Below are 23938 nucleotides of genomic sequence, written 5' to 3' on the forward strand. Positions count from 1 at the left end.
TCTTTCCCCCATTTTCTTAAATCTGAGTCCCCAAAAATAGAGGGCTGCTTATACATGGGGGTATCTTATAGACAGAAAAATATGGTATACAAATCTACGTACACTTCACTCTTTTGAGCTATTGGAACAGAATAATTGGGGGAGCATTGTAGTGTCAATTGAGTCTAGGATTGTTGAGAAAAGATGGCTGCTCAGGGGAGGGGGCCACTTCTCTGATAAATTCCAGAGGGGTAGCTCTCTTGGTCTCTTCAGCAAAATTACAGACATACCTTGTGGTACCTTTAAAGATGAGCATATTTATGATCCCATTAATTGTGGATTAGAGTCCCCTTCATCAGGAAAGTTCACAAAAGCTTATTCTAGAAAAGAATTAGATGGACTTTTAGTTTACCACAGTACTCTCTCTGCTTTGATAACAAAGGAACTTTGTTAAGAGGAACTTTAAAAGGGGACAAAAAAACAGTTGGATGAACCCTGAAAGACAAATAGTTTCACACATAAATAGACAGCAGATGTATCTGGCCAGCAGATTAGTGACTGCCTGCACATTCAGGGCAAGGCAAGGCTCTTGTGCCTTTAAAATACTGTAGAATGAAGGCAGAGTACAGTATTTGTAGTTTTTCCTGCTGCAGTGATGCAAGAACTTGCTAGGAAAAAATCCCTTCTATCAACTGTGTTGGAAAAGGGGAGTCCCAATGTGTACTGAATTAGATGTTAATCCATCAGAATGGTCCTGCTCAGTTTAGCTTCCTTTGTTGAATAACGGTCTTCTTTCTGTTTCTTGTGTTGGCAGAGATGATATTAGAGGACCCAACTTCTCCTCTGTTCTCTATGCACTCAGTCGCTTTGGCCTTGTCTGGTTCCGTGGGGACTCTGTGATATTTGGAAGGGTGAGAGATGCTTATCTTGTTGATTTTTTGACTCCTCTTCTGATGCATTGTGTTGAGAAGCTACTAGGCCTGAGGGAGACTGAAACATAGGTCTCTTGAGGCCTGTTAAAGTGGGAAGTGGTATGGAGGCACAGTACTGTATATCTTTAGGGTCTACCCTCTCCCACTCTCTCTTTTGCTGTACACATTTTTTAAAATGTAAATCTTTCTCAATTCACTTGAACAATAACAGTGAGGTCCCCATATATTATTAATTCATCTACTTCTTTAGACAACAAAATTAACTTGTTTGCCTGTACCATGTAGGGAAAAAAATGGTTCCATTTTGCATTCTCGGGAAAGAAGAAACCAAGCCACCTTGTACCCCAGATTTTCTGTGAGAGGGAAGCCTCAGAAGCCACAAGCCCACAGAAATTGAGGGAACATAGAATTCATGCAGTTAATTTACTGGTGCCTGCCATTGACACTTGGAAAGAGCCTCTGCTTGAGACTCCGGGAAGCAGCTACCAAATAGTGTAGACAGGGCTGAGTCAAATGCACTGTTGGTCTCACTTGGCATCTAGCAATTCCTTCTATACAGGACAGGGGCTGGCTGACCCAACAACTTTTTCTGTTCTCGAGTCTGCTTCTCCCTTAATTGCTGTGCTCAGCCCTTTTCCATTGTGCAAGAAGCTGCCAAAAGCAGAACAAAAAATATATATGCAAATCAGTAATTTATACAAGTAGATGCACTTAAATTATTTGACATGGAATCAGAGTTAATCTTGCTGCAAAAGTCTTGGATTTGTTCTTGTTTGTTTTAAACCAGAGAGGATACACAGCCCTGAACACAAGTTTCCATCTAGTATGTAGAGATGGGTTCTACTGAAAATATCCCCCAGTGGTGGGGCACTTTCAGAAGGCTCCTTCTGAAGTTGGATTGTATTGAATCTAAAGTATGTTTTTTGACCCATTGTGAATTCCCTGCTTCCTGCTATGAACTTTATTCTCGGAGTCTTCCAGTTGTTCATGGTCACTACCTTTTGCTCCCCTTGTGTAGGTAAAGAAAAAAGTAAAGTTTACTGATCAGTACTGGAGACCAAGGTATGATGCTGGAGATCAGCCTAACCAGGACCAAAGCCCAGGTGCTCCCCCACCTCCTCGCAGGTCACGTGCTAAGGACAGGTAACGAAGGAGATTATGAAGACTTAAAAGACTGGGATTGTGTGTGAGCACAACTTTCTAGTACTCTGCATTCCAGAGTTAGGTCTTTGCATTCCCTGAGTCCCCAGTCCTACCACATAACTGAAAATCGGGTGGGGGTTGGCCCTTGTTTTCAGAATCTTTGGAGTTTTCATCTTTATTTAAGAAAAAGTTTTTGGCCCTCTTTGCTGTGGAAATAAACTTGTAAACATAAACACTGAGCTCACTTTGACTAGCTCACTAGGGGTAGATAATCAGAATCCATCTAGCCCCTTATTCCTTGCTTATGGCTAGAGCAAGTGCAATAAATTATGGGAAATGCAAATGTCCTTAATTTACATAGTGCAGGGTAAGTTATTTATCTTTGCATGGAATTGGGATTTGTGTATGTGTGTCATAGTAGACATGCAGCCTTGGGGATGTGGAAAAAGAATTCTGGTCTTTGCCTTAACTCTCACAAAAGCTGGGCAGAGCAGGGAGCTCAACATGGTCTTGCAAGAAAATAAAATTTGAAAGCAACATTTTAAATCCAAGATTCTCAGGAAGCCAGTCACATTGCCAATAGCAGGGGCATTCCCAGGAGCCCCTCAGCTGAAGGGTCTTATGAAGACAGAAGGGCCTTCACAAGTATCCTGGTCCTAAACTTTGAAGGCCTTTGAATGTAAAAAGCCAATAATGACTCAATACTTCAAATTGGATGCAGTGTGCTGTAGAGGCAAAATATGATAATAATGTCCAGTCCCACTTAGTGCTAGATGAAGTTGTTAGATTACTAACTGTACTTTCGAGCAGCCTTCAAAGACATGCATAACACTCTACCATAGTGTAACCTGGAGAAAACTTTGGCATGGATAAGTGAGGTCAGACTATCTGCTGCTATTTATTTATTTATTTATTTAATTTATTATATCTTTATCCCACTCTTCCCCCAAGGAGCTCAAGGTGGCATACATAGTTCTCCTCCCCATTTTGTTCTCACGGCAATCTTGTGAGGGTAGCTAAGGCTGAGAGCCAGTGACTGGCCTGAGGGTCACCCAGTGAGCTTCAGGGCTGAGTGCAGATTTGGTTGGCATTAAAAAGTGTTGCTGTGATGGATTCAGTTCCCCTTTTTGAAACCGGGTCATTATATCTACTTCCTGCTGTACAATAATGTTAGAATATCATAGATACCCCCTGAATAACTCCACATCAGAACTTGGGGCATTATCTCGGCGCAATTGCAGATGTGTATATAGGACAGAATATTTTAGGAACTTGTTACCCTACTGTTTCAATTCCCTAGAGCCGAATTCGTCTCCAAGAAGAATGGAGTGGACATTGTTTCCACGTTTGATGTGGAGAATGGTAAAATCAGTTTGCATGTGTCTCCAAATGAGGCAAAGAATATTGTAATAGAGGTAAAAAATAATGGAGAAAATGAAGTGAAGCTGTCGAGGTTCGGAAAACTACGTGGATGTCGCGAATTTACCTTTCCTTATGTACAGCTACCTGTGGAATTACAGCCAGGTAACTTATGTGCTTATTTGTTGAAATGTATTGGTTAACCCATTGAAGGGATTAAGTTGGGTAACAATGAGATATGTAAAATATCTCACTACCATCCAATTAAATGGTTGCAAGAATATTGTTGAAACCCCTTAAAACCCCAAAAGTCAGCTCAAAAAGTGGTTTCCATTCATGTGAAATATGCTCAAACTTGGGCTTTAGTGAGCCTCCAAGGCAAAGTAGTGCCAGTGCAGAGACAACCAACTTACAAATTATTCAAGCAACTTCTTACCCAAACCGAAAGGACCGTGAAAGGACTTCTCTAGCCTTCAGGTTACAGACTCCGCTCACCCAGAAATAGTACCTTGGGTTAAGAACGTTTATTATTTTACTAGAAATCCGGTATAGTCATTGATATATATTAACAGTATTGTTGATATATATTTTCTTGGAACTTTGAGAGTATGTCACTGAATGGGTGCTGGTGGGTGTGGGGCAGTGTCTGAAATGCCATTGAAGATGAATTGAGGGTCAGATTGAGTTAGACCCTAATTCAGTTTGCCGCGGTCTGAAGTGGTTTGGAGGCTACCCAGTTTGGCTTGGGGTCCAAGGCAGAATCTACTTCAGAAAAACTAAGCTTAATTCTTCCCCCTTTTCACTACAGTGGTACCTCGGGTTAGAACTTAATTTGTTCTGGAGGTCCATTCTTAACCCGAAACTGTTCTTAACCCAAAGTACCACTTTAGCTAATGGGGCCTCCCGCTGCTGCCACGCCGCCGCCACGCGATTTCTGTTCTCATCCTGAAGTAAAGTTCTTAACCCAAGGTACTATTTCTGGGTTAGCAGAGTCTGTAACCTGAAGCGTCTGTAACCCGAGGTACCACTGTATATGGATTTCACCTTTTTTTACCTTTTGACAGAAGTGAATGAAATTTGCAGGCATAGTAACCCTTCTGAGTAGAGAAAGCCTACCAGATAATAGAGATATAGATTATGGGGCTTTTGTGCTGGACATATTTTAAAATTTATATATTTTTCCTCCCTCCTGAGGGGATGAATCCTTCCAAATTACAGAAGGATAAGGGCAACCTTTACTGTTTGGAAGTGTTACTCTCACCTAACATTATTTGGGCGGTTGTTATGAAAATAACAGACATGAGAGGTATCCCTAGGTAAGAATCCTGCCAAATTGCAGCCAAATAGGTTGAAGATTTTTGCTTTGCACTTTTTAAAGTTGGTGGAGAGGTGCTTTTTAAAAATTGGTGGCAAAAACAAAAAGAGTCTTGCTCTTTTTTGGAAACAATCCCCCCCCCAGTGTCATGGAATTGAAACCACCATGTTGGTGAAAGAAACTTATGTTGAGAAACCCTATTGGCTGCCCCTCCTCCTCCTCCAGAATTAAAAAAAGATATTTTAAATTGTTTCCCAATCACTACCTTTAAGATGACACATAAAAGCACACAAAAATTCCTAACATGTTTTGTTTTTTTGCATGAAGCAAATATTTTATATTCTGCTAGATGAAATACAAAATAAGTTATCACAAACCATTCACATCTTCTGTTTACTTGATACATTTTAAAACCAGATGACCTGTTAACAGTTAATATGCATTACATTCTGGAGGGGTATGTATCTCAGTCCCCTGATTTCAGAAATTGTACAGTAGTTAGGAATTACACTAGAAAAAGTGAGAAACAAGCACCCTCCTCTCTCCTCGTAGCTTGTACTGTAAAGAGGTTTTGTTACTTTCAGGAGAAACGTATGAGATCCGAGTGCGCTGTCTGACAGAGGACTATGGATACTTTACTGTCACCATGGTGTTTGAGTTTAATAGTGAGCTGACTGGACCCTTCACCATTGGACGTTTCATGTCTGCTGTTGCTCACAGTAAATTAGAAGAACAGCTGGCTCCCTCAGCACCGTATAAGCCATACCAAGCCAAACTGCACAAGCCACAGGAAGTTGAGATAGTGGATGGCATTCCACCAGAAAAGTATGTGGGGATTCTCTGTTAGTGTTGTGTTCTTCTCTTGCTTCTCTCTTCATCAAACCACTTCTCAAATTTATACTCTTTAAGAATTCTGTCCTTAACCAGTCTTCCTGTCTCCTAGCTGTTTTTCTCCTGCCACCCAACAGTCCTACCTACCTACTTTGAATTACTCAGTCTCTTAAGTGTTTTCCTTTCTGATGTCTTTCCCAGCTGTAGATACTTAAAACTCTCACCTTGACGCTGTACAGCACCTAGCTTTCCATCAGTGCTAAATAAATACACTGGAAGTCGAGCGGAATCCGTTTGGAAGTCTGTCCGACTTCCAAAACATAAGGAAACCAAAATGCAGCTTCTGATGGGCTACAGGAAGCTGCAGCCAATTGGAAGCTGCATCAGACATTTGGGTTCCAAAGAACATTCGCGATCACTCATTTCCGGGTTTGCGGCATTTGGGAGCCAAAACATCTGAGTACCAAGACATTCAGGAGCTGAAGTATGACTGTAATAAGCAATGTCTGAGCTGTTGGGTGGAGCTGGACTTCAGATAGAGTTAGAACTCTTGTTTGTTTATGTCCTTCCATAAGCATTCTGAAGTCTTCACCTCATTCTTCCTCCTAAATCTTCTTTGAGATAAGTCATTCATGAACTACCTAGGTGAGGGATTGATTCATGCATGTGTGTATGCACCTTAGCTCAGAGCTTTCCAAACTTTTCATGTTAGTCACACACTTTTTAGACATGCATCATTTTGCGATATAGTAATTCAGTTTTACTAGCAAACCAGAGGTTAAACTTAACTTCTTTCCAGCCCTGGGAGAAGTGCAGGGAGTGTTCCCATGACACACCTACACACTGCAGCCGACACATTAATGTGTCGCAACACAAGAGTTTGGAAAGCTCAGTCATAGTTTGGAAAGCTCAGCCACTTCTCATCCAGTGACTCTCAAACATGTGAATGGCATCCACAGAAAGGGATAATATTGTGTCTGAGATGTCAGGTGAAATTTTAACTTATGTATTGATATATATTTTTTACCAAGATTTGCTCTCAAAGCAGCTTACAACTAAAATGCACAGAAAGGTACAATTATAATACAGATAATTTTTTTTATTGCTATCTCTTCTAGTCTCTGTCACTTGATGGCATTGTCCATATTCCAGGGTCTTCCTACAACGGAGCTGCTGGTTGTAAATATACCACCTCACATCCAGTTATCTGCATCACTGCATATCAAAGCTCGTGTTTGATCTATTGTTATTGTTCCACAAATGCTAGTAACCACTTGGTATAATCATCAAGAGGTTGACGTGCTTCTGTGAATTTGGCCATTCATGTAGAGCTTTCCTGGATCTTGCAATTGCCCATTCTGGGAATTTGTGGGGCATTGTTGAACTTGCAAGTAAAGGGTGCAGACTGCCTACAGGGAGACTGTGCAGAACCTAACATTCTATGCCAAGGATCAGCAGCCTTTGGGGGCCTATGAGCACATCTGCAAATTGAGGAAACTGTCACAGCCACACACATGTACTTACTGGTGGCTGAGGAGTAGGCAAGTGCAAACGGATGCAATTACCGTAATTGACTTGCCTCCTAGCCCACAGACTAGATAAGAGTGCTTCTGCAGGATGGCAGGCCAAACATGTAAGGGTCAAAACCAAAGGGAGGTGGTGGGTCACCAGAGGGTGAGAGTGCCACGCCCTTTGATTTTGTATTGTTGAATTAATTATCCTGTAAGAGAAAGTGAAGTATTGCTTGGTGGTAACTGGAATTGTTTGTTTGCTGCTCAGATTGACAGCTTACGTGCTATATGGGAGTTAGCATTTCTACAACTGGGGGTTGTCCTGTTACACGTGACACTAATCAATAAAACCTTGCACTGCTTTTTACCCCTCTAGCACTTTGAACTATGACCTTGAGCAAAGAATACCTCTGCAGCCCTACAACTACCCGCGAGACCTGAAGTATCAGGTAGAATGCATGAATAAAGGTCACACACCCAACGATGGCACCCGTGAGAAGATTGCACAGCTCCAGTAAGTCCACCCCCCTCCTCCAATGTTTCTTCCCTTATTAAGCGCATGTTGCTATATTTTTACAAACTGTTAAACAGTGGAACAAACTCCCTTGGAAGGTGGTGGACTCTCCTTCCTTAGAGGTTTATAAGCAGAAGTTGGATGGCTACCTGTTGGGGGTTCAGTGCATTTCCTGGTTTAGGATGCTGCTGCAGTAGTGGATTTCCTGTATTGATAGGAAGTTGGGCCAGGTAACCTGTGAGGTTCCTTCCAACTTCATGAATTGAGAAGGTTAAATTTGATTTGATACTATGATTCATTTCCATAGGAGCGACCTGAAAGCTGACTTGCAGTTTGACAACTACAGTAGGAAGTTTCATCTGCTCCTTTACCTAGAGGAGATCCAGATGGAGGTGGACATTCGTCGATACGATCAGTCCAATGTTTGCATGGAAGCAGACAAGAATACGCAGTTTCTTTTCCTGAAGGTAAGCAGCAGACAAAGAGTTCTCTTAGAGAAGAGAGTTTCTCATATTGTGTGGATCATGTGTAGCAGTTAGATCAGGGATGTGGAACCTTTTTGGGCTTTGGTTGCATGTAGTGTGAGTTGGGGCACTTGCTAGCAGGCCTGGGCTCTCCTCTCCTGCCATGCACACTAGCACACACACACAAACTTCCCCCTCCCAGTGCATTAAGATCCCAGCACATCTCCTGTGCTCTTCAGCTGATGGGCACTAGGAGCAGCTGAGAAATGCCCTAATGTGCACTCCTCAGCTGTTTCCAGTACCTGGGGAGGTGAGAGGAGATCTCAAGGACTTCATGGTGCCCCTTTCCTTTGGTGCTGAGGAGGAGCATGCAAATTCAGTGCTGAGCAGTGAAGAGAGTGGTGGAGGTAAACCAGTTGGAGAGCAGGAAGGGGGCAAGCAAGTCATTGTAGAAGTCAGCTGAGGAGCCACCAACGGAAAGGACCAGATTGTGTGCAAGATGCCACCTTACCCTCTTCAGGTAATTATTGGGAGCATGAAGATAAAAGGGCATGGTCGTGTCTCAGGCTGGGCTCTGTTTTCTGCTCTAGGCACCTGGTGTGGCCGAGAACCGCCCATCAGTCCTGAGAGGTGATCATATTTTAGTAACATTGGCTGAAGAGCGCAGACGGCACCCGGTTGTCCAATACAAGGGCTATGTCCATGCTGTGGAATGGGATAAACTCAAGCTGGGCTTCGCTAGAAGGTGAGTCCTCCAGCCTGAGGCTTGGTTTAGACCTCCTTCCATTGAAAATGGAATTAAGATTTCCAACTCAGGTGTGGTTACTTGTAATTTTGTGTTTGTGGACATGAAGCAGATGTAATTCACAACACTGCAGAACCTGCTCTGCCTTTCTTCATCACTTGGCTGTTAAAAGCAAAGGGATATCCTTTGGGTCAGGAGCTGTCAAACCTAGATTATAGGGATTTTCACTTGCTGGAGACACCATCGGATGGACAAAACTCAAGAGATGCAATGTTGTAGGCAGGCAAAAGAAAGAAGGGAAAACAAAGCCCAGGAGGTTGGCAGTCAGTATTGGAAAGCAAATTAATTAGTTCCAGCAGATGAAGTAGAGCAGTTTTTGTCTGTAGCCTTTTAAAGAATGGCTGAAGCAGGTTGGGGGTGGGATTGCCCTGAAGGTTAAGGGGGAAATGGAAGAGGTTGAAAGGGAAAGGGAAGCAGCGCAGTTGGATAGTTTGACTCTATGATTGGCCTGAATTGGCAGGGGGTGGCTCTCAAGCGGATGGATTCAGCAGGTGGTATTGTGTGTTTGGAAGGGTATGCAAGTTGGAGCTAGAAAGGTTGATGGAAATTGGTAGCCTGCATAAGTGACCTGAGATCAGCGATGCCCAGAGCTTGTTGGTAATTTCTTCAGCACCCTTTCCTTTTCCCAGGTTGACATCTCGCTTCATCGATAAAATGAAGTTTGATGTGAACTTCACCTTCAATCGTCTCCCGTTACGAGTCCAGCATCGTGCCGTTGACCTTGCCCAAGAGAGGCAACTTCAGAACCTACTATTCCCATCTTTCTCACTGGGACAATCTCTACTCAGTGCCGGTCAGCAGCTCACGTGAGTGTACGGAAAGGAAGCAGGGAGAGATTGGAAGTGGGCAAAGGTCCGTTTCTGCTATGGAAATGCCCCAACAGTATGGAGGTCTTAGAGCTGAGGGTTCACATGAGTATGTGGTATGAACGTGCCATTTTACTTTCTCTTTGCCCTGCGCTTTGACACCTCTTCTTTTTGCTCACTCACACTTCCCACCTTTCAGATTATATGACCGGAATCTGGAGAGCAACAAAGAGCAGGTGAAAGCTGTCCGTCAGGTGGTAGCAGGCCTCTCCAGACCAGCCCCATACCTTATATTTGGGCCACCAGGTACAGGCAAGACAGTCACTATGGTGGAGGCCATTAAGCAGGTGAGGAGAGAACTTGATCACTGTGATAAGATTAGCATTCAGTATACTGTTAAATGCGGGAGAGAAATGGACTTGCTTAAGAGTATTGGCATGATGGAACCGGGATACTCACCTAATTCAAGAGTCTTGCAGAAACCTAACTGGTTTGCTGTCATCCCCATATTGCATCCTGAAAGTCTGGACCAGTCTCAGGGTAACTCTTGAGCCCTCTGAATGCTACCGTTCCTTATAAGCCTGGAAGTGTTTTCTTTTGGCTGGCCACCAATCTCCCAGTATTATTTCCCTATCCTACTCAGGTACTACGTCATGTTGAGGGTTCCCACGTGCTTGCCTGCGCCCCCTCCAACAGTGCCTCTGACCTGCTCTGTCAGCTCCTCCTGAAACATGTGGACAAGAGGGTCATCTACAGGATGAATGCTAGCAGCAGGGATTACCGCACCATCCCTGAGGATATCAAGGTATATACTAGTTCCATCTGTCCAAGCTAAATGTTCTGTCCTGCCTGGGGTTCTTTATTCACACCTCTCAGGGCAGTAAGCTTGTAGTACCCTCTTCCTGCTCAGAAACAAGGTGAACAAGGATGTTGCTAGAGCCCATCTTATGCCTAATGCTTGTTGTTGCTTCTAGCATGTCTGTAACTGGGACAAGACGCAGGAGTCTCCCGTCTTTCCTAGCAGGGAGACTCTAGGAAACTACCGAGTGATCATCACCACCCTGATAACAGCAGGAAGGTAAGAAGGCTCAGATACCATTCAAAAATGACATGAGAATAGGTGAGAAGTGAAAAACTATGTGTTTGCATATGTAGTGGGGAAGACATAATGTTTAAATGGAAAACCGTTTTGTTACCATTGTTGCCACAAAATTTCAAATAAACCCTTTCGCATTCTCTTGGCCGCGGTCACCACTGAAGGAGATGGAATACATAAATACATGCATCATTTTCTTTGTGTTCTGCCTTTCCATAGTTAAAACCATGCTCAAGGCCGCTTCCAACATAAAAAAGTTACATAATTACAAACATAAAGTAGTCCTAAGCAATAAATAAAACATTGAAAAATACACAACCAAGTTAAACATTTCCACATGAATCATAATAAGATCTAAAATGAAGACAGAAAAAATAATCAATAGCAGCAGCAGCACCCCCCCAAAAAATCCCTAAATAACAGCCCTCAGGTATTGCAGCTGGCATAAGTCAGGACTTTGCCCTCCCAGGCCAGGTAGAAATGGTCTGCAAGGAAGGGAGCAGGTATTCCAGGACTCGCAGCCAAGATGGTCTTTATTAGCTATTTGTGAGAGAAAACGTTTTAGTTGTCAGTTGATGCAATTCACCAGGACACCCAATCTGAAGCACAATTCATTCTTCTGAGCATGTTACATTGCTATCTGTGAAACCTAGAACAAGAATTAAGACCATAGTGACACAGCTGCTACTGAAGGCCCTGATTTAGTACTCAGGATGCCACATAACTGCTGTATGAAAGTGGAATTTTCATGGTGGCTTTTTGCCATCATGTGAATGGAATCCAGACCAAAACAGAAATGGCATTTTTGGTGGCAGCCATGTTACATAGAATCACAGACTTGGAAGGGACACCAAGGATCATCTAGTCCGCCGCCCCGCATTGCAGGAATCGCAGCTAAAGAATCGGTGACGGATGGCCATCCAACCTCTGCTTAACAACCTCCAGTGAAGGAGAGTCCACTTTCCAAGGCAGTCCATTCCACTGGCGAACAGCTCTTGCCATCAGAAAGTTCTTCCTAATGTTTATTCAGAATCTCCTTCCTTGGAATTTGAATCCACTGATTCTGTCCCTACCCTCTGGAACATCAGAAAACAAGCTTCTTCCTCCATCTTCCATGTGACCCCTCTATAAAGCTGCCACTTGATGTGGTTTTCCTCTAGCTGGGAAGTCAGATATCCTCCCTGTGCTCACTTTTGTTTCTCCTGGCTAGGGTGGTCTGTGCTCAGTTCCCTCCGGGACACTTCACTCATGTCTTCATCGATGAGAGCGGTCATGCTGAGGAAACTCAGAGCCTGATTGCCATTGCAGGTGTGTTTTCTACCCTGAAAAGGATTGTCATTTCTGTGGGAAACGTTTAGTTTTGAACATGCTGGTTTTTAATGGAACAGAACGCAAACTTTCAATTTATTCACTAAACTGATAGGGTTCATTGTGGGGCAGTTGCCTTGACATGTATGTTCTCGCTAGCATGTTTCCAGGTGTCACTATGTTCACCCCCCAGAGTTTCGGAAGGCCCTGGATCGAAATGTTTCTCCCTAAAACGTCCTTCACTCATTTTAAACAGCATTTAGCTTATCTTGTTTGCTTTCTGTATTTGCTTCCGCTGTTGATGATCAGGCTGCCTTTCCCAAAGCGCTTTCCAGGTCTAGGCAGTTCTGTAGTTCTAAACTTTATTCTGCTTTAGGGGAAAGAAGATTAAAGTTCAAGCCCCAGGACTCTGCTTATGGACCAAACTGAGCAAATGGCTAGAGCCCTGTCTTTTTCTCCTCTTCCTTTAGGCATCTTAGCCATGATGGACCCAAGGACTAATGCTAATGGAGGTCAGCTAGTTTTGGCAGGTGATCCCCAGCAACTGGGACCAATCCTGAGGTCTCCTCTGGCTATTGAGCATGGCTTAGGTGAGTAAGGAGCAGGTAGTAAAAATTTTTTAAAAAACCACTGACCATGTATTTTATTTTGCTTTGCGCTGGCATTTCATGCAAGTTGAAGTATCTGTTCTTAAGGTTGGGAGGAGGAGGAGGAGGAGGAGGAGGAGGAGCATAAAGCATTTGAGCTCTGTGCCTGAAGTCTTCCAAGTGGGTTAAGTGGGCAATGGTTGATTCGACCAAAGGAGTCTCTGTGCAGACTCCTCCCTTATTGAAAAGTCTGCTTCTAGGCTCAATTCATGCAATGCCAGCAATGCAGTTGTTGCAGTGGATGCAACCCATGTGGCAAGTTGAGGAGAAACCAAGGCTCAGTGATAAGAGAATGTGGGTTGCCTGCAGAAGGTCCCAGGTTCAATCCTTGGCGTCTCCAGATTAGGGCTGGGAAAGACGCTTGCCTGAAATGTGGGAGAGCTGCTGCCAATCAGTGTAGACGATGCTGAGGTAGATGGATCCTTGGTCCAGGCTCAGTATGAAGCAGCTTCCTCGGTGCTTCTTGGGCTGTTTCTGCAAAACTGCACCATACAGCTGGCAATTATGTTAAGTGCATAAACAAAACACTCTGAAAACGAGAGATTTTTGCAAGTTGACTCAAATTGTGTGAGCGTGCTTCACGCAAATGGCTTGCCCCTCCCTCTTGAGGTTGCACCCGCATCGTTCTTGTTCTTAGCAGCAACTGTGCTACAGGACAGGTGCATGAATTGGGCCTTAGTGCTGTTCTGAAAAAAGGGTTTAGAAAAGGATAGATAAGAGAATTCCCAGCCCCAATCCCATCTTGGCTCTTATAGGACTTTCCCTGCTGGAGCGGCTAATGCATCAAAACTCATTGTACGCAAAGAAGGATGGGAGCTACAATCCAGAGTTTGTCACTAAGCTGCTGCGGAACTACAGGTACATTCACTGCTCTGCCTCAGTATTCCAGCAGGTGGCGCACAAGTGTGCCTGTATGCCTTTTGCCTATTTAATTTAATGTAACACAGGTTACACAGCCTAGGTTGACTTGAGTGGGATTCCTGTGTTCCGTCTTCCCAATTCAGGTTGATAAGTGGAGTGGGCCAGCTTCTTAAGGGACTGTAGCAGAAGTGGGGGCTGGGCCAACGCTTTATACTAATTTTGCAGGAAGATTGCCAGTTACTGTTAAACAATGATCTTCTTGCCCTAAAACACAGACAGAATGTTTATTTTACTTGGGGGGTAAGATATCAAAAGAGTGACTTGGGCATGTTTTACAACTACTACTACCCTTTCCTTATCAAAGGGATGGCCTCCACACAGAGGCAAGTTTTGCCTCTCCCACAGCCTGTTGGCCCATTTCCAAAAAAGAAAAGCACTCGCTCGCCTTCACACACTCAGCTCCTGCCAACTTGTGACAGTTACTTACAAATGGCATGGCACGGAGGCCACCCATTTACCATTTGTATCTTAAGTGAAAAGGATCAAAAGCTGCTACAGCATCAGTGGGCCTGTTTTGTGTAATGTGGCATTGCATTATTATGAGCGTAAGAGGAAAGCGACTTCCCACGGTCCAAAGGAGCTTGTATGTGCTAACATATGGTCTTCCTTGTCCCCCAGGTCCCATGCTGCCATCCTCAAGTTCCCCAATGATAAGTTCTATGATGGGGAGCTGCAGAAGCATGGCGACCCCCGCATCACCGAGTCCTACTGCAACTGGAAGGAGCTGGTGAAGCAGGTGAGGAGCGGTAGGCCCCTGGGAATTCTGCCATAGGCATGAGCACAGCTGAGTCGACGTGTTTTCTTCTATTATTCTTGCAGGGGTTTCCCATCATCTTTCACGGAGTCTGCGGGGAAGACCAGCGTGAAGAGAACAGCCCTTCGTTTTTCAACACGGCCGAAGTTAAAGTGCTGACTGACTACCTCAAAAAACTGCTCCTGGAGGAGCAGGGTAAGAAAGGCATGTCTCGCATTTCCGCCAAAGACATAGGAGTCATCACTCCCTACAGGAAGCAGGTGAGATTTTCTGCTGCTCTCAGCTCACTGAACAAGATTCCCTTCCAGCAGTCATGGAAACTTGGAGCCTCTTCACTGGCCAAATTGTCCTCCAACTTACGTGGTTGCAACTAGTTATATGCATGCATGTGGTCACGTGGAAGGATGCACTCTTCTGTAGACAGATGCCACGGCTGTTACGGTTGGAGCAGCTAAAAATGTGGTGTGGCAGTCATATGCCTTGCTTTTGGGTGGTTGCAGCTAGTAATGTGTGGCCCAGGTTATGTCTTGCATTCTCCATGTGGATGCTGTGAATAGTTGTGCTGTGTAACCCCAAGGCTCCATCATGTCCTGGGTTTCTGCTAAAGGTAGCAGTGACTGCAGGGCCAGTGTAGTACAGCCTTTGCCCAGGGTCTGAATCCTTCCTGCACCACTCCCGTCATCTCTACCAGGAATATCAGACCAGTTACTCCCACTGCATCAACAGAATGAAACGTTACTCTGCCCATTTGCGGCTGGGAAGATTTCTGAAGCCACCACCCCTATTTAGTGGCCCAAAGGAATTCGTCCATTTGCTAAGGGCATTAGACCAAGGGTCAGCAACCTTTTTTAACTGTGGGCTGGTCCACCGTCCCTCAGACCATGTGGTGGGCCAGACTATATATGGGGGGGGGGTTGTACAAATTCCTATGCCCCACAAATAACCAAGAGATGCATTCTACTCATGTAAAAATACTGATTCCTGGACCGTCCATGGGCCGGATTGAGAAGGTGATTGGGTCGCATCTGGCCCCCGGGCCTTAGGTTGCCTACTCCTGCATTAGATTGCGGGCATGCAGCATTCTTGCCTGCTAGAAACTGAATCGGACAATAAGAATGAAGGGGTGCATGAATAACTGGTTTTGCTTTTCTCTCCCAGGTGGAGAAGATAAGAAAAGCCATTGGTCTGGAACTAAAGGGTGTGAACGATATCAAGGATCTAAAGGTGAGACTTAAGTTTTCCTTCCAGTCGTGCCAAGGGAGAAATGGTTTGGATATATATCCACATCAGACGTGGTGCATCTTAAATTAAGAATAGCTTTGTTGCACCTGACCAAGAATCCATCTGTTCTACCACTTGTGCTTCCAGCAGTGGCTAATCGTATGGTCCAAAAAAATTCACAAGTGAGGTTTTGTATGATGAAGTATGCCTTCTTCCATCACAGTGCTGTGAGAACAGAGTAAGCACTGCATCAAGGACAGAAACACAGGAAGTTGCTTTATCTGGAATCTGACCATTGGTCCATCTAACTCAGTATTGTTTACACCAGGTCCTTCCAAATTTGGCTCTCCAGCTGTTATTGGACTACATCCCTAGCTAGCAGGACCAGTGGTCAGGGATGATGGAAATTGTAGTCCAAAAGCAGCTAGAGACTCAAGATTGGAAAACTCTGGTCTACACTGATTGGCATTCAGGCGGGAATTTTTCTAAGCCTTCCTGAAGATGCCCTCCAGATGGTGATTGACTTACAACTACAGCATAGCCAATGATCTACGTTGATTGGAGTGGTTGTCCTGCAACATCTGGAGGGCAGCAGGATCAAGTATATCAGTACTACGAGGAAGAAGGTCCCCAGCCTTTCCTGAGTTTGGGATTTCAAGATTTATTTTCCTAATCCTTGTTATCTGGCTATTCTTCTCTCCCTCCAGGTTGGCTGTGTTGAAGAGTTCCAGGGCCAGGAGCGACGTGTGGTGCTCATCTCAGCAGTGCGCAGCAGCAGCAATTACTTCAATATTGATGCGGAGTTCAGTATAGGCTTCATTCAGAATCCCAAGGTACAAAGTTGGGCACATCATCCTATAATCTTCAGAAAGGCCCTTGTCGCCTTTGGGACCCGGGACATGTCCAGAACACACTACACCTCCCCTCCAGAGATTGCGAGAGAAGCAGTACCATTTTGTGGCTTGGTCATAGTGTGTTTCTGAATGGCATCTTCACTTACTGCCAGGCCAGGTGTATTAATTTTTCTTCTTTTTACTCTCTCCTCTTTCAGCGCTTCAATGTGGCCATTACAAGAGCCAAGGCACTCTTGATAATTGTAGGAAATCCGGCTACTCTCAGCAAGGATCAATACTGGGGCGAGTAAGTGTTGCCCTCCAGCTCCTACACCCGCTTGCCTGCTTCCATCATCCCCCTCAGCCATTTCAGCCCGCAGTCTTCTCTCCCTTTGTTCCTTTGTGGTTTGAGCAAATAGGGCTAAGGATTCCCTAATGATTCCGCGAGAGTTTGTGTTGATTGGCCTGCATGTGGTGCTCCTTCTGTTCAGCTATTGACCCGAGTGCATTTATGACTATTCTTGGACCAAAACCCTGCCAACAGTAGCAACAAATTCACCCCATAGCCTTGATATTTCTCCATAATGTGTGGGCCATGCAACAGTGCTTAATTCAGCAGCTATTGTGTAATGTTGTATTGTGTGGCTTGGCTAACCGAAGTGAGTTACCCAAAGCCATTGGTTCTGCCAGCACCTGAGGTGGGCCTCGTCACTCTCGCTTTCTAACAGTGGTGCATTGTGATCCAGACTGCAGAGTGTTGTGCCTGTACCCTGGGCGAATAGATCATCCTGCCCCTGTCAAGGTGTTGCATTTATATAATAGACCTTTGGTTCTTTATGAACCAAAGTATAGCGTCTAGATCAAGGGAGGTAATAGTACCACTATATTCTGCTCTGGTCAGACCTCACCTGGAATACTGTGTCCAGTTCTGGGCACCACAGTTCAAGAAGGATACTGACAAGCTGGAACGTGTCCAGAAGAGGGCAACCAAAATGGTCAAAGGCCTGGAAACAATGCCTTATGAGGAACGGCTTAGGGAGCTGGGTATGTTTAGCCTGGAGAAGAGAAGGTTAAGGGGTGATATGATAGCCATGTTCAAATATATAAAAGGATGTCATATAGAGGAGGGTGAAAGGTTGTTTTCTGCTGCTCCAGAGAAGCGGACACGGGGCAATGGATTCAAACTACAAGAAAGAAGATTCCACCTAAACATTAGGAAGAACTTCCTGACAGTGAGAGCTGTTCGGCAGTGGAATTTGCTACCAAGGAGTGTGGTGGAGTCTCCTTCTTTGGAGGTCTTTAAGCAGAGGCTTGACAGCCATCTGTCAGAAATGCTTTGATGGTGTTTCCTGCTTGGCAGGGGGTTGGACTGGATGGCCCTTGTGGTCTCTTCCAACTCTATGATTCTATGAATGTGCCATATCTTGAATCAGACTGTTGGTTCATATAGCCTGGTGTTGTCTACTCTGACTGGCTTCAGCTTACCAACACCTCAAAGTAAAGTCTTTTCCAGCCCAGGTATTTGAAATGCCAGGAACTAAACCTGGGATCTTGTTGTTGCAAAGTAGGCGCTAATCTCTGTGGCTCCCCGTCCTTGGAATGTATGTTTCTAATCACAGCACACTCTTTAAGCAAGAACTGATGTTGAAATATACTTCATAGCCAATGGTTACTTGAGAATTAGGACTTGGGCCATTTCAGGCAGCAGTGAGCTACGTCTGAGCAAGAATCCCCTCAGCTATTCTGGTTTAGCGCAAATATATACTTTTAAAATTATTCTGACTTCCTCTAAAGCTCATGGGTCAGGCTGGTGGCATTAACACTACTATTTTATTGGCATCCCTAGGTTTCTCAAGTATTGCAAGGACAATAATGCATACCGAGGATATCGGTATGAGGCAGATGAGAATGAAGAGGATGAAGCGCTGGTAGAAGTAATCTCTTCTCTCTCCTTGAATAGGCAGCCAGAAGGTAAGAGGCTAAAGTGACCTAAATTGGACTCGTTATAGTAATCCTAAATGCATAGCAAGTATCCTGAAAAGCCTTTTCAGAGTTGGGGCAGCCCAAGGAGGCTGCTCAGTTGACATTTGTAGTAATTCTCTGCTGGGTTCCATCTGTGACTTGGAGACTGGATGAGCAGTTACCAAAATAAATGCAACCATCTGAATCTTGATGAAATACTTCTATGGCTGTATTTTATTTTTTTCAATTCCTGTGTGCTGTACAATGAATAGGGTTGCAGAATCCACCTTTTCTACCTCCCAACTTTATTTAAAAAGAGAAAGATCAGCATTTATTTCAGCCACAAACCCATTTGACCAAAGCCAATATTCAATTTTATTTTATTTTTGCACATTTTCAGCAAGGGCTCAACATCAATTTTCATCCAAAACATTTTTCATCCAACACACAAATGTGGACTTTCACTGCCAACTCACTTCATACATTTTGAGGAATAAGGATTGCAAAATAACATAGCGTAAATGATTTTTGTTGGACAAAGTCCTGTGTATTTATTTTAAAGAAGTGCCTATCTTTTAAATACCCCCTGAAGGCTGCCTTGTCATTGCAAGGGGCTGCACACGGTCAAGGTGATGGGTGCTTGAGCAGAGGAAAGTCCTGGCAGCTGGAGCTTGGTAAGTGCTCACAATGCAGCACAGGTCCTTCTGCTATAACATATTCCCCACCAATAAATTGGCAGCACTGGAGCATGTCAGATCAATTTGGAAGCAAGGGCAAACATAAGGAAGCACTTTCTTTTGCTCTTCACCTCTTCATCTGGTTTTCCTTCTCTGCAGGCAACAATTCTGGTGAGAGTCACATCCAGCAGCAAGCACATCCAGAATGGAGACATGAGCACTGAGGACCTGTATTGTCTTAAATCTTGGTACTGCTACTGCAGCCTGCATTCTTGAATAAGTTATTTCTCCTGTTTACATACTGAAAAAAACAGATGATGGCCCAAACTATAAATGAATCACGTTTGAGCTCCCTATTACTATTTATCAGGGGGTTAAAGCCAGAATTTTATAAAGAAATCCTAATTGTGTAAGAGGGAATGCAGTGTGCAGTTACCTGCATCCACCTAATGCAGTGTAAATTCACTTTATTGTTGTGCAAGACTTCTCTGCCTTCCTTACTTCCGTGTCCAGCGGTGTATGAGAAAAGACTGGGGAATGGGACCGAGTGCAGAGACTTAACCTCTCCTTTTGAAACTGGCAGGAAGAGCCCCCCCCTCCCTTTTTTGCAGTTCAGAGACTGACAGCTAGATTTCTATTTTCAGCTGCATTTAAAGTTTATCATGAAATTGTCTTGGGGGACCAGGAGGAAGATGAACCTTAACTCTTAAACCCTTCCCATTTCCAAGACTATATCAGATTTTATCAGGTGTTTTTTCTACTGGATTTTCATTAAAGCTTCTAGAATTTGCAACGTGTATTATGTTATTGAATGAGACACTGCCCTGCTTTGACTTTCCATCCACTTTCCTGTTGTAGTACTGATGGAAAAAGAGAACAGGGGCAGAAGGAGAGTAGGTCAAGTACACATTATTTTAAGTTTCAAAATGCATGTCTTAGCATGTTATTGGGACTGCCCCTGTCGTCTTCTTTGCAAAAAAAAAATGTTGTGGCTCTCAGTCTGGATCAGTCACAACAATGTATGCAAAGAATTAATTTAGCCTGCACTTGTGTTATGCTCTTTTCCTAACTTCTGCCTCTGATGCAGCCTGGTGGAATCTGGAATTTCCAGCAACTAAGGTATTGGGTTACCCCATGTTTGAGTATTGAGAGGGAAATAAAACAGCCCCTTGGAGAAATATTTTTCCTGCAGCAACATGTATTGTAAAAGGATGTTATGCTGTAGTTTACACAAACAGGGGTCCATTTCTTCCAGGAGTTGGGAAACGTGCCTTTTTCTTCTTCACCCCATGCATAAGTAAAAGCTAATCTCAAAACACTGCTCAGCTGAAGTGGCATTGTTCCTCCCCTGGGGAAAGATTATGCTTTATTGCCATTGTGCCATTTATTATTTCTGCCTGCTGAGGAGATGACGCTGTGAATGGTACAAATAGCAACTATTATTCACTAAGCCTTTGGAGATCTGCATGTTAAGGGAGCAGCTGGTACAGTTCGCAGATTGGAGCAGCGATGTTTGGCTCTTTGCCTGCCTCTGAAGTAAACAGAAGAGTAAGAACGTTGGTTTCTTCTGCAGTTCCTGGCACAACTGTGGCCATAAATACTGACAAGGAATTTGCAACTAGGGGATAACCAAAGTGGTGCAGCTCTGTGGAGAGCTGTAAACTCAGAAGTCCTACTTGAGGAAGAATTCCCTAAAGGTTGTGGCTGTTTTCTTTCATTCTAGTGTAGTCTTACTGCTGTTGCTGCTGGCGGCGCATGTGCAGTTCCTTTTCTTGGATCGCGAACTGCTGCCATAATTGGTAATTTCAAAATACAAAAGAAGAACCAAGTTTACATCCAGAACAGCTGTGACCCATTGCAAACCAGTAGCACGGTCAGGGCTGCTAGTGGTACTCCAGCAAGCATCTGGAGGCCCATGGCTTCCCACCCACTCCGAAGTCTTCTCTATGCACCAAAATGAAAGGATCCTGCTCGCAAAGCTCCATCTTACAGTAGCAAAATGCAAGGAACATGGTCTTATCTGCTGCCTCACCTTGCCTAAAGAGGCCAGCCAAACTGGCTGAAGCTGCAATCCTAAGAATGTCTACTCAGAAGTAAGGCCTACTGAATTCAGGGGCTTACTCTGAGATAAAGGTTTAGGGCTTCAGCTTTAGATTGCTGTGGTCTAAACCACTGAGCCTCTTGGGCATGCCGATCAGAAGGTTGGCGGTTCGAATCCCTGTGATGGAGTTAGCTCCCGTTGCTCAGTCCCAGCTCCTGCCAACCTAGCAATTCGAAAGCATGCCAGTGCAAGTAGAAAAATAGGTGCCGCTGTGGCGGGAAGGTAAATGGCATTTCCTTGCACTCTGGTTTCCCTCGGTGTCACGTTGTGCCAGAAGCGGTTTAGTCATGCTTGCTGGCCACATGACCCGGAAAGCAGTCTGTGGACAAACGCCGGCTCCCTCGGCCTGAAAGCGAGACGAGCGCCACAACCCCAGTCGCCTTTGACTGGACTTAACCATCCAGGGGTCCTTTACCTTTACTTTTACAGACAACCCAGCCCATTCCTTCAGGGAACTCAAGGCAAGGCACATGGTTCTCTCTCAATTTTATCCTCCCAACAAACCTGTGTGACAGGTTAGGCTGAGAGAGCAATGGGCCTAAAGGGGAGCTTTGTGGCTGAGTGGATGTTGGGACCACCATTGCTGTACTGACGGTTGCTAGGAATGTTGCAAGCTAAAAATATAGTTTATGGGAAGCTATGTTTGGCGAGTTCCAAGTCTATTAAACTAAACACTAGTGATCTAGAGAGTACAGCAGTGTGCAAAGCAAGGAAGAGTTAAAATAGATTGTTTTCTACTTTTTAAGTTACATATTGTTGCCCACAGAGGCAGATAACTTGGTTTATCTTCTGTAAACATAGGCAAGGCAGTAATGCATTGCTTGTTCCACAGCAATGGATTTTGGAAACCTATTGTGTTAAAGCAAGAGAACCCACGAGGAGTTTCAGTTATTTAGGAAAATCATATTTTAAAAATATAAAGTCTAGTGCCTGCTATATGAATTCTCTCTCTGATCGGGATTAAAATGTGAGAATTTTTTTTAAAAAAATAAAAAATAAGAGAATTCCATTGCTGTTCTCAAGCAACACAAAATTCATCCACCAGATGGCACCATCTACAGTTTACATGCTCAATAGTATTTGAGGGTTGCTAATGAAGGGGGTTCCTGTCCCATGACAACAGAGGTAAAAAATGCACTTTAGTTCCGATTGATGTGTATAAAAAACAATCGTTTCTCCCTCCTCTTCTCCCCAGAGCCTGCTTTTTCTATCTGCAAAAATAATCTGGCCAGTGTTGAGGTCAGGGGGGAAAAGCCATTCAAGCAGGATAACCCTACCAACTTTCTCACCTTTTGCACGGGGGGGGGGGGGATTTCTATGTTCCCAGCAATGCTTCATTCTTATTGCTATGTGCTCCTTGTTCCTCCCTCCTTACCTGCGAACCATAGAATCGCTCACTCTGAAAGGAATGCACAAGGTCAGTCTACATGAGAAACAAAGCAGTTGTCGTGAGGTGATAAAAGCGTTGTCCGCCCGCCGCTATCAGAATAGGCTGCGCCATGGTGTCAGATTGCAGGACTGATCGCTTTTAAGTTTCTAGCCTCCCTTTTCCCCCCAATGGCAGGTGGTACACATGGGAGTCCCAGGCAATCTCCTATGCAGTGTTTGAAACTTCCATTGTTCTAGGCGCATTTTGCGACAGGGAATGTCATTAGCGTGAGCAGTTTCTGAGCTCTGGGCGCAGTACTGTGCCTAAGATTTCAGATTAAAACTGCAGTGGAAGGAAAGGAGGACCTTTTTCTGCCTTCCCACTTTCAGCTACTCTCTGAAGACTGCAGAAGAGACCCTCTTAAGAATATTGGGGGGGGGGCATGAAGAGGACTAGACCATGTGAAAAATACCATATTTTTCTGTGTGTAACATGCCCCCATGTATAAGACGACCCCTATTTTTTGGGACCGCAACAAAATTTGGGAGGGGGAGATTGACCAAAATTGTTGAGCTTTTTTGGGGGGAGATTGCCAACAGTTGAGCTTCTTTTTGGGGGGGTCACCGCCGACAATCGCTCTACAGCAGGCGTGGCCCTCCAGCTGTTTTGCGACTACAATTCCCATCATCCCTGACCACTGGTCCTGTTAGCTAGGGATGGGAGTTGTAGTCCCCAAACAACGGAGGGCCAAGTTTGGTCATGCCAGCATGTACAGCATGCCCGCAATTGCACACATCGCCCATTATTTCTAAGAGGAAAATATCTTCTTAAACACGGAAAAATACAGTAATATTTTAGCTGCAGTTCATTCATTTTCGGCTTTGTATTCTTGTTACTAAAAAAAGCACGCTCAGACATTCTGTTGTTGTACCTATAACCTCTGTTTAAGGTGCCATTTAGCTCTTAGCTTTCATATCTCAGTTTCTAACACTGCTCCTATCCCAGCACTGGTAAAAGAGCTGAAATGGAACACCTTCCCCCCTACTCTGCTAGCTTTTGAACTACTTTAAGGTGTGGATGCATTTTTTAAAAAAATGGTAGCAACTATCTGGACTCTGAAGCAAAGCAGTTCATCATTCTATGACCTTGGGATTCCTAATACCCATCACCACCCCTGTATTAATAGATTTGCCCAAAGATATGGAGCTGAGTTGCTACACTTTATGGAATTGTGAGGGAGAAGGTAACAAGACTCGGATATGATGAAGCAGCTGAGAAATTTCCAACACAGGTTGACTGCCCTAGTGATGCTCAGCAGAATCAACACAGCTTCATACACTTCAATGTGCAGATGGACAGCCATATAGCATCCACAACAAAAGAGTCGAGC

General features: G+C 44.3%; 1 protein-coding gene across 1 annotated transcript; it reads left to right on the forward strand.

The window, feature by feature from the left end:
• Positions 1–757: 757 nt before the first annotated feature.
• MOV10 (Mov10 RISC complex RNA helicase) lies at positions 758–19867 on the forward strand. Its single transcript, XM_033152960.1, has 21 exons — positions 758–890; positions 1930–2054; positions 3355–3578; positions 5313–5553; positions 7447–7584; positions 7892–8051; positions 8639–8793; positions 9483–9659; positions 9859–10006; positions 10303–10464; positions 10634–10737; positions 11966–12063; positions 12534–12653; positions 13466–13568; positions 14250–14367; positions 14451–14645; positions 15544–15609; positions 16314–16439; positions 16658–16746; positions 18286–18410; positions 19238–19867. Exons 4-21 carry the CDS (start codon positions 5375–5377, stop codon positions 19300–19302), a joined length of 2328 nt encoding a protein of 775 aa, XP_033008851.1. The 5' UTR covers positions 758–890; positions 1930–2054; positions 3355–3578; positions 5313–5374; the 3' UTR covers positions 19303–19867.
• Positions 19868–23938: the final 4071 nt, after the last annotated feature.

This window comes from Lacerta agilis, chromosome 6 (assembly GCF_009819535.1).
Source record: "Lacerta agilis isolate rLacAgi1 chromosome 6, rLacAgi1.pri, whole genome shotgun sequence".
Taxonomy (NCBI): Eukaryota; Metazoa; Chordata; class Lepidosauria; order Squamata; family Lacertidae; genus Lacerta; species Lacerta agilis.

Bases quoted from the DNA above. Each gene is read 5' to 3' on its own strand.
- MOV10 (XM_033152960.1), top strand. From the start codon at position 5,375: ATGGTGTTTGAGTTTAATAGTGAGCTGACTGGACCCTTCACCATTGGA. The intron at 5,554-7,446 runs GTATGTGGGGAT...TTACCCCTCTAG, and splicing joins GATGGCATTCCACCAGAAAA to CACTTTGAACTATGACCTTG. The intron at 15,610-16,313 runs GTGAGACTTAAG...CTCTCCCTCCAG, and splicing joins ACGATATCAAGGATCTAAAG to GTTGGCTGTGTTGAAGAGTT.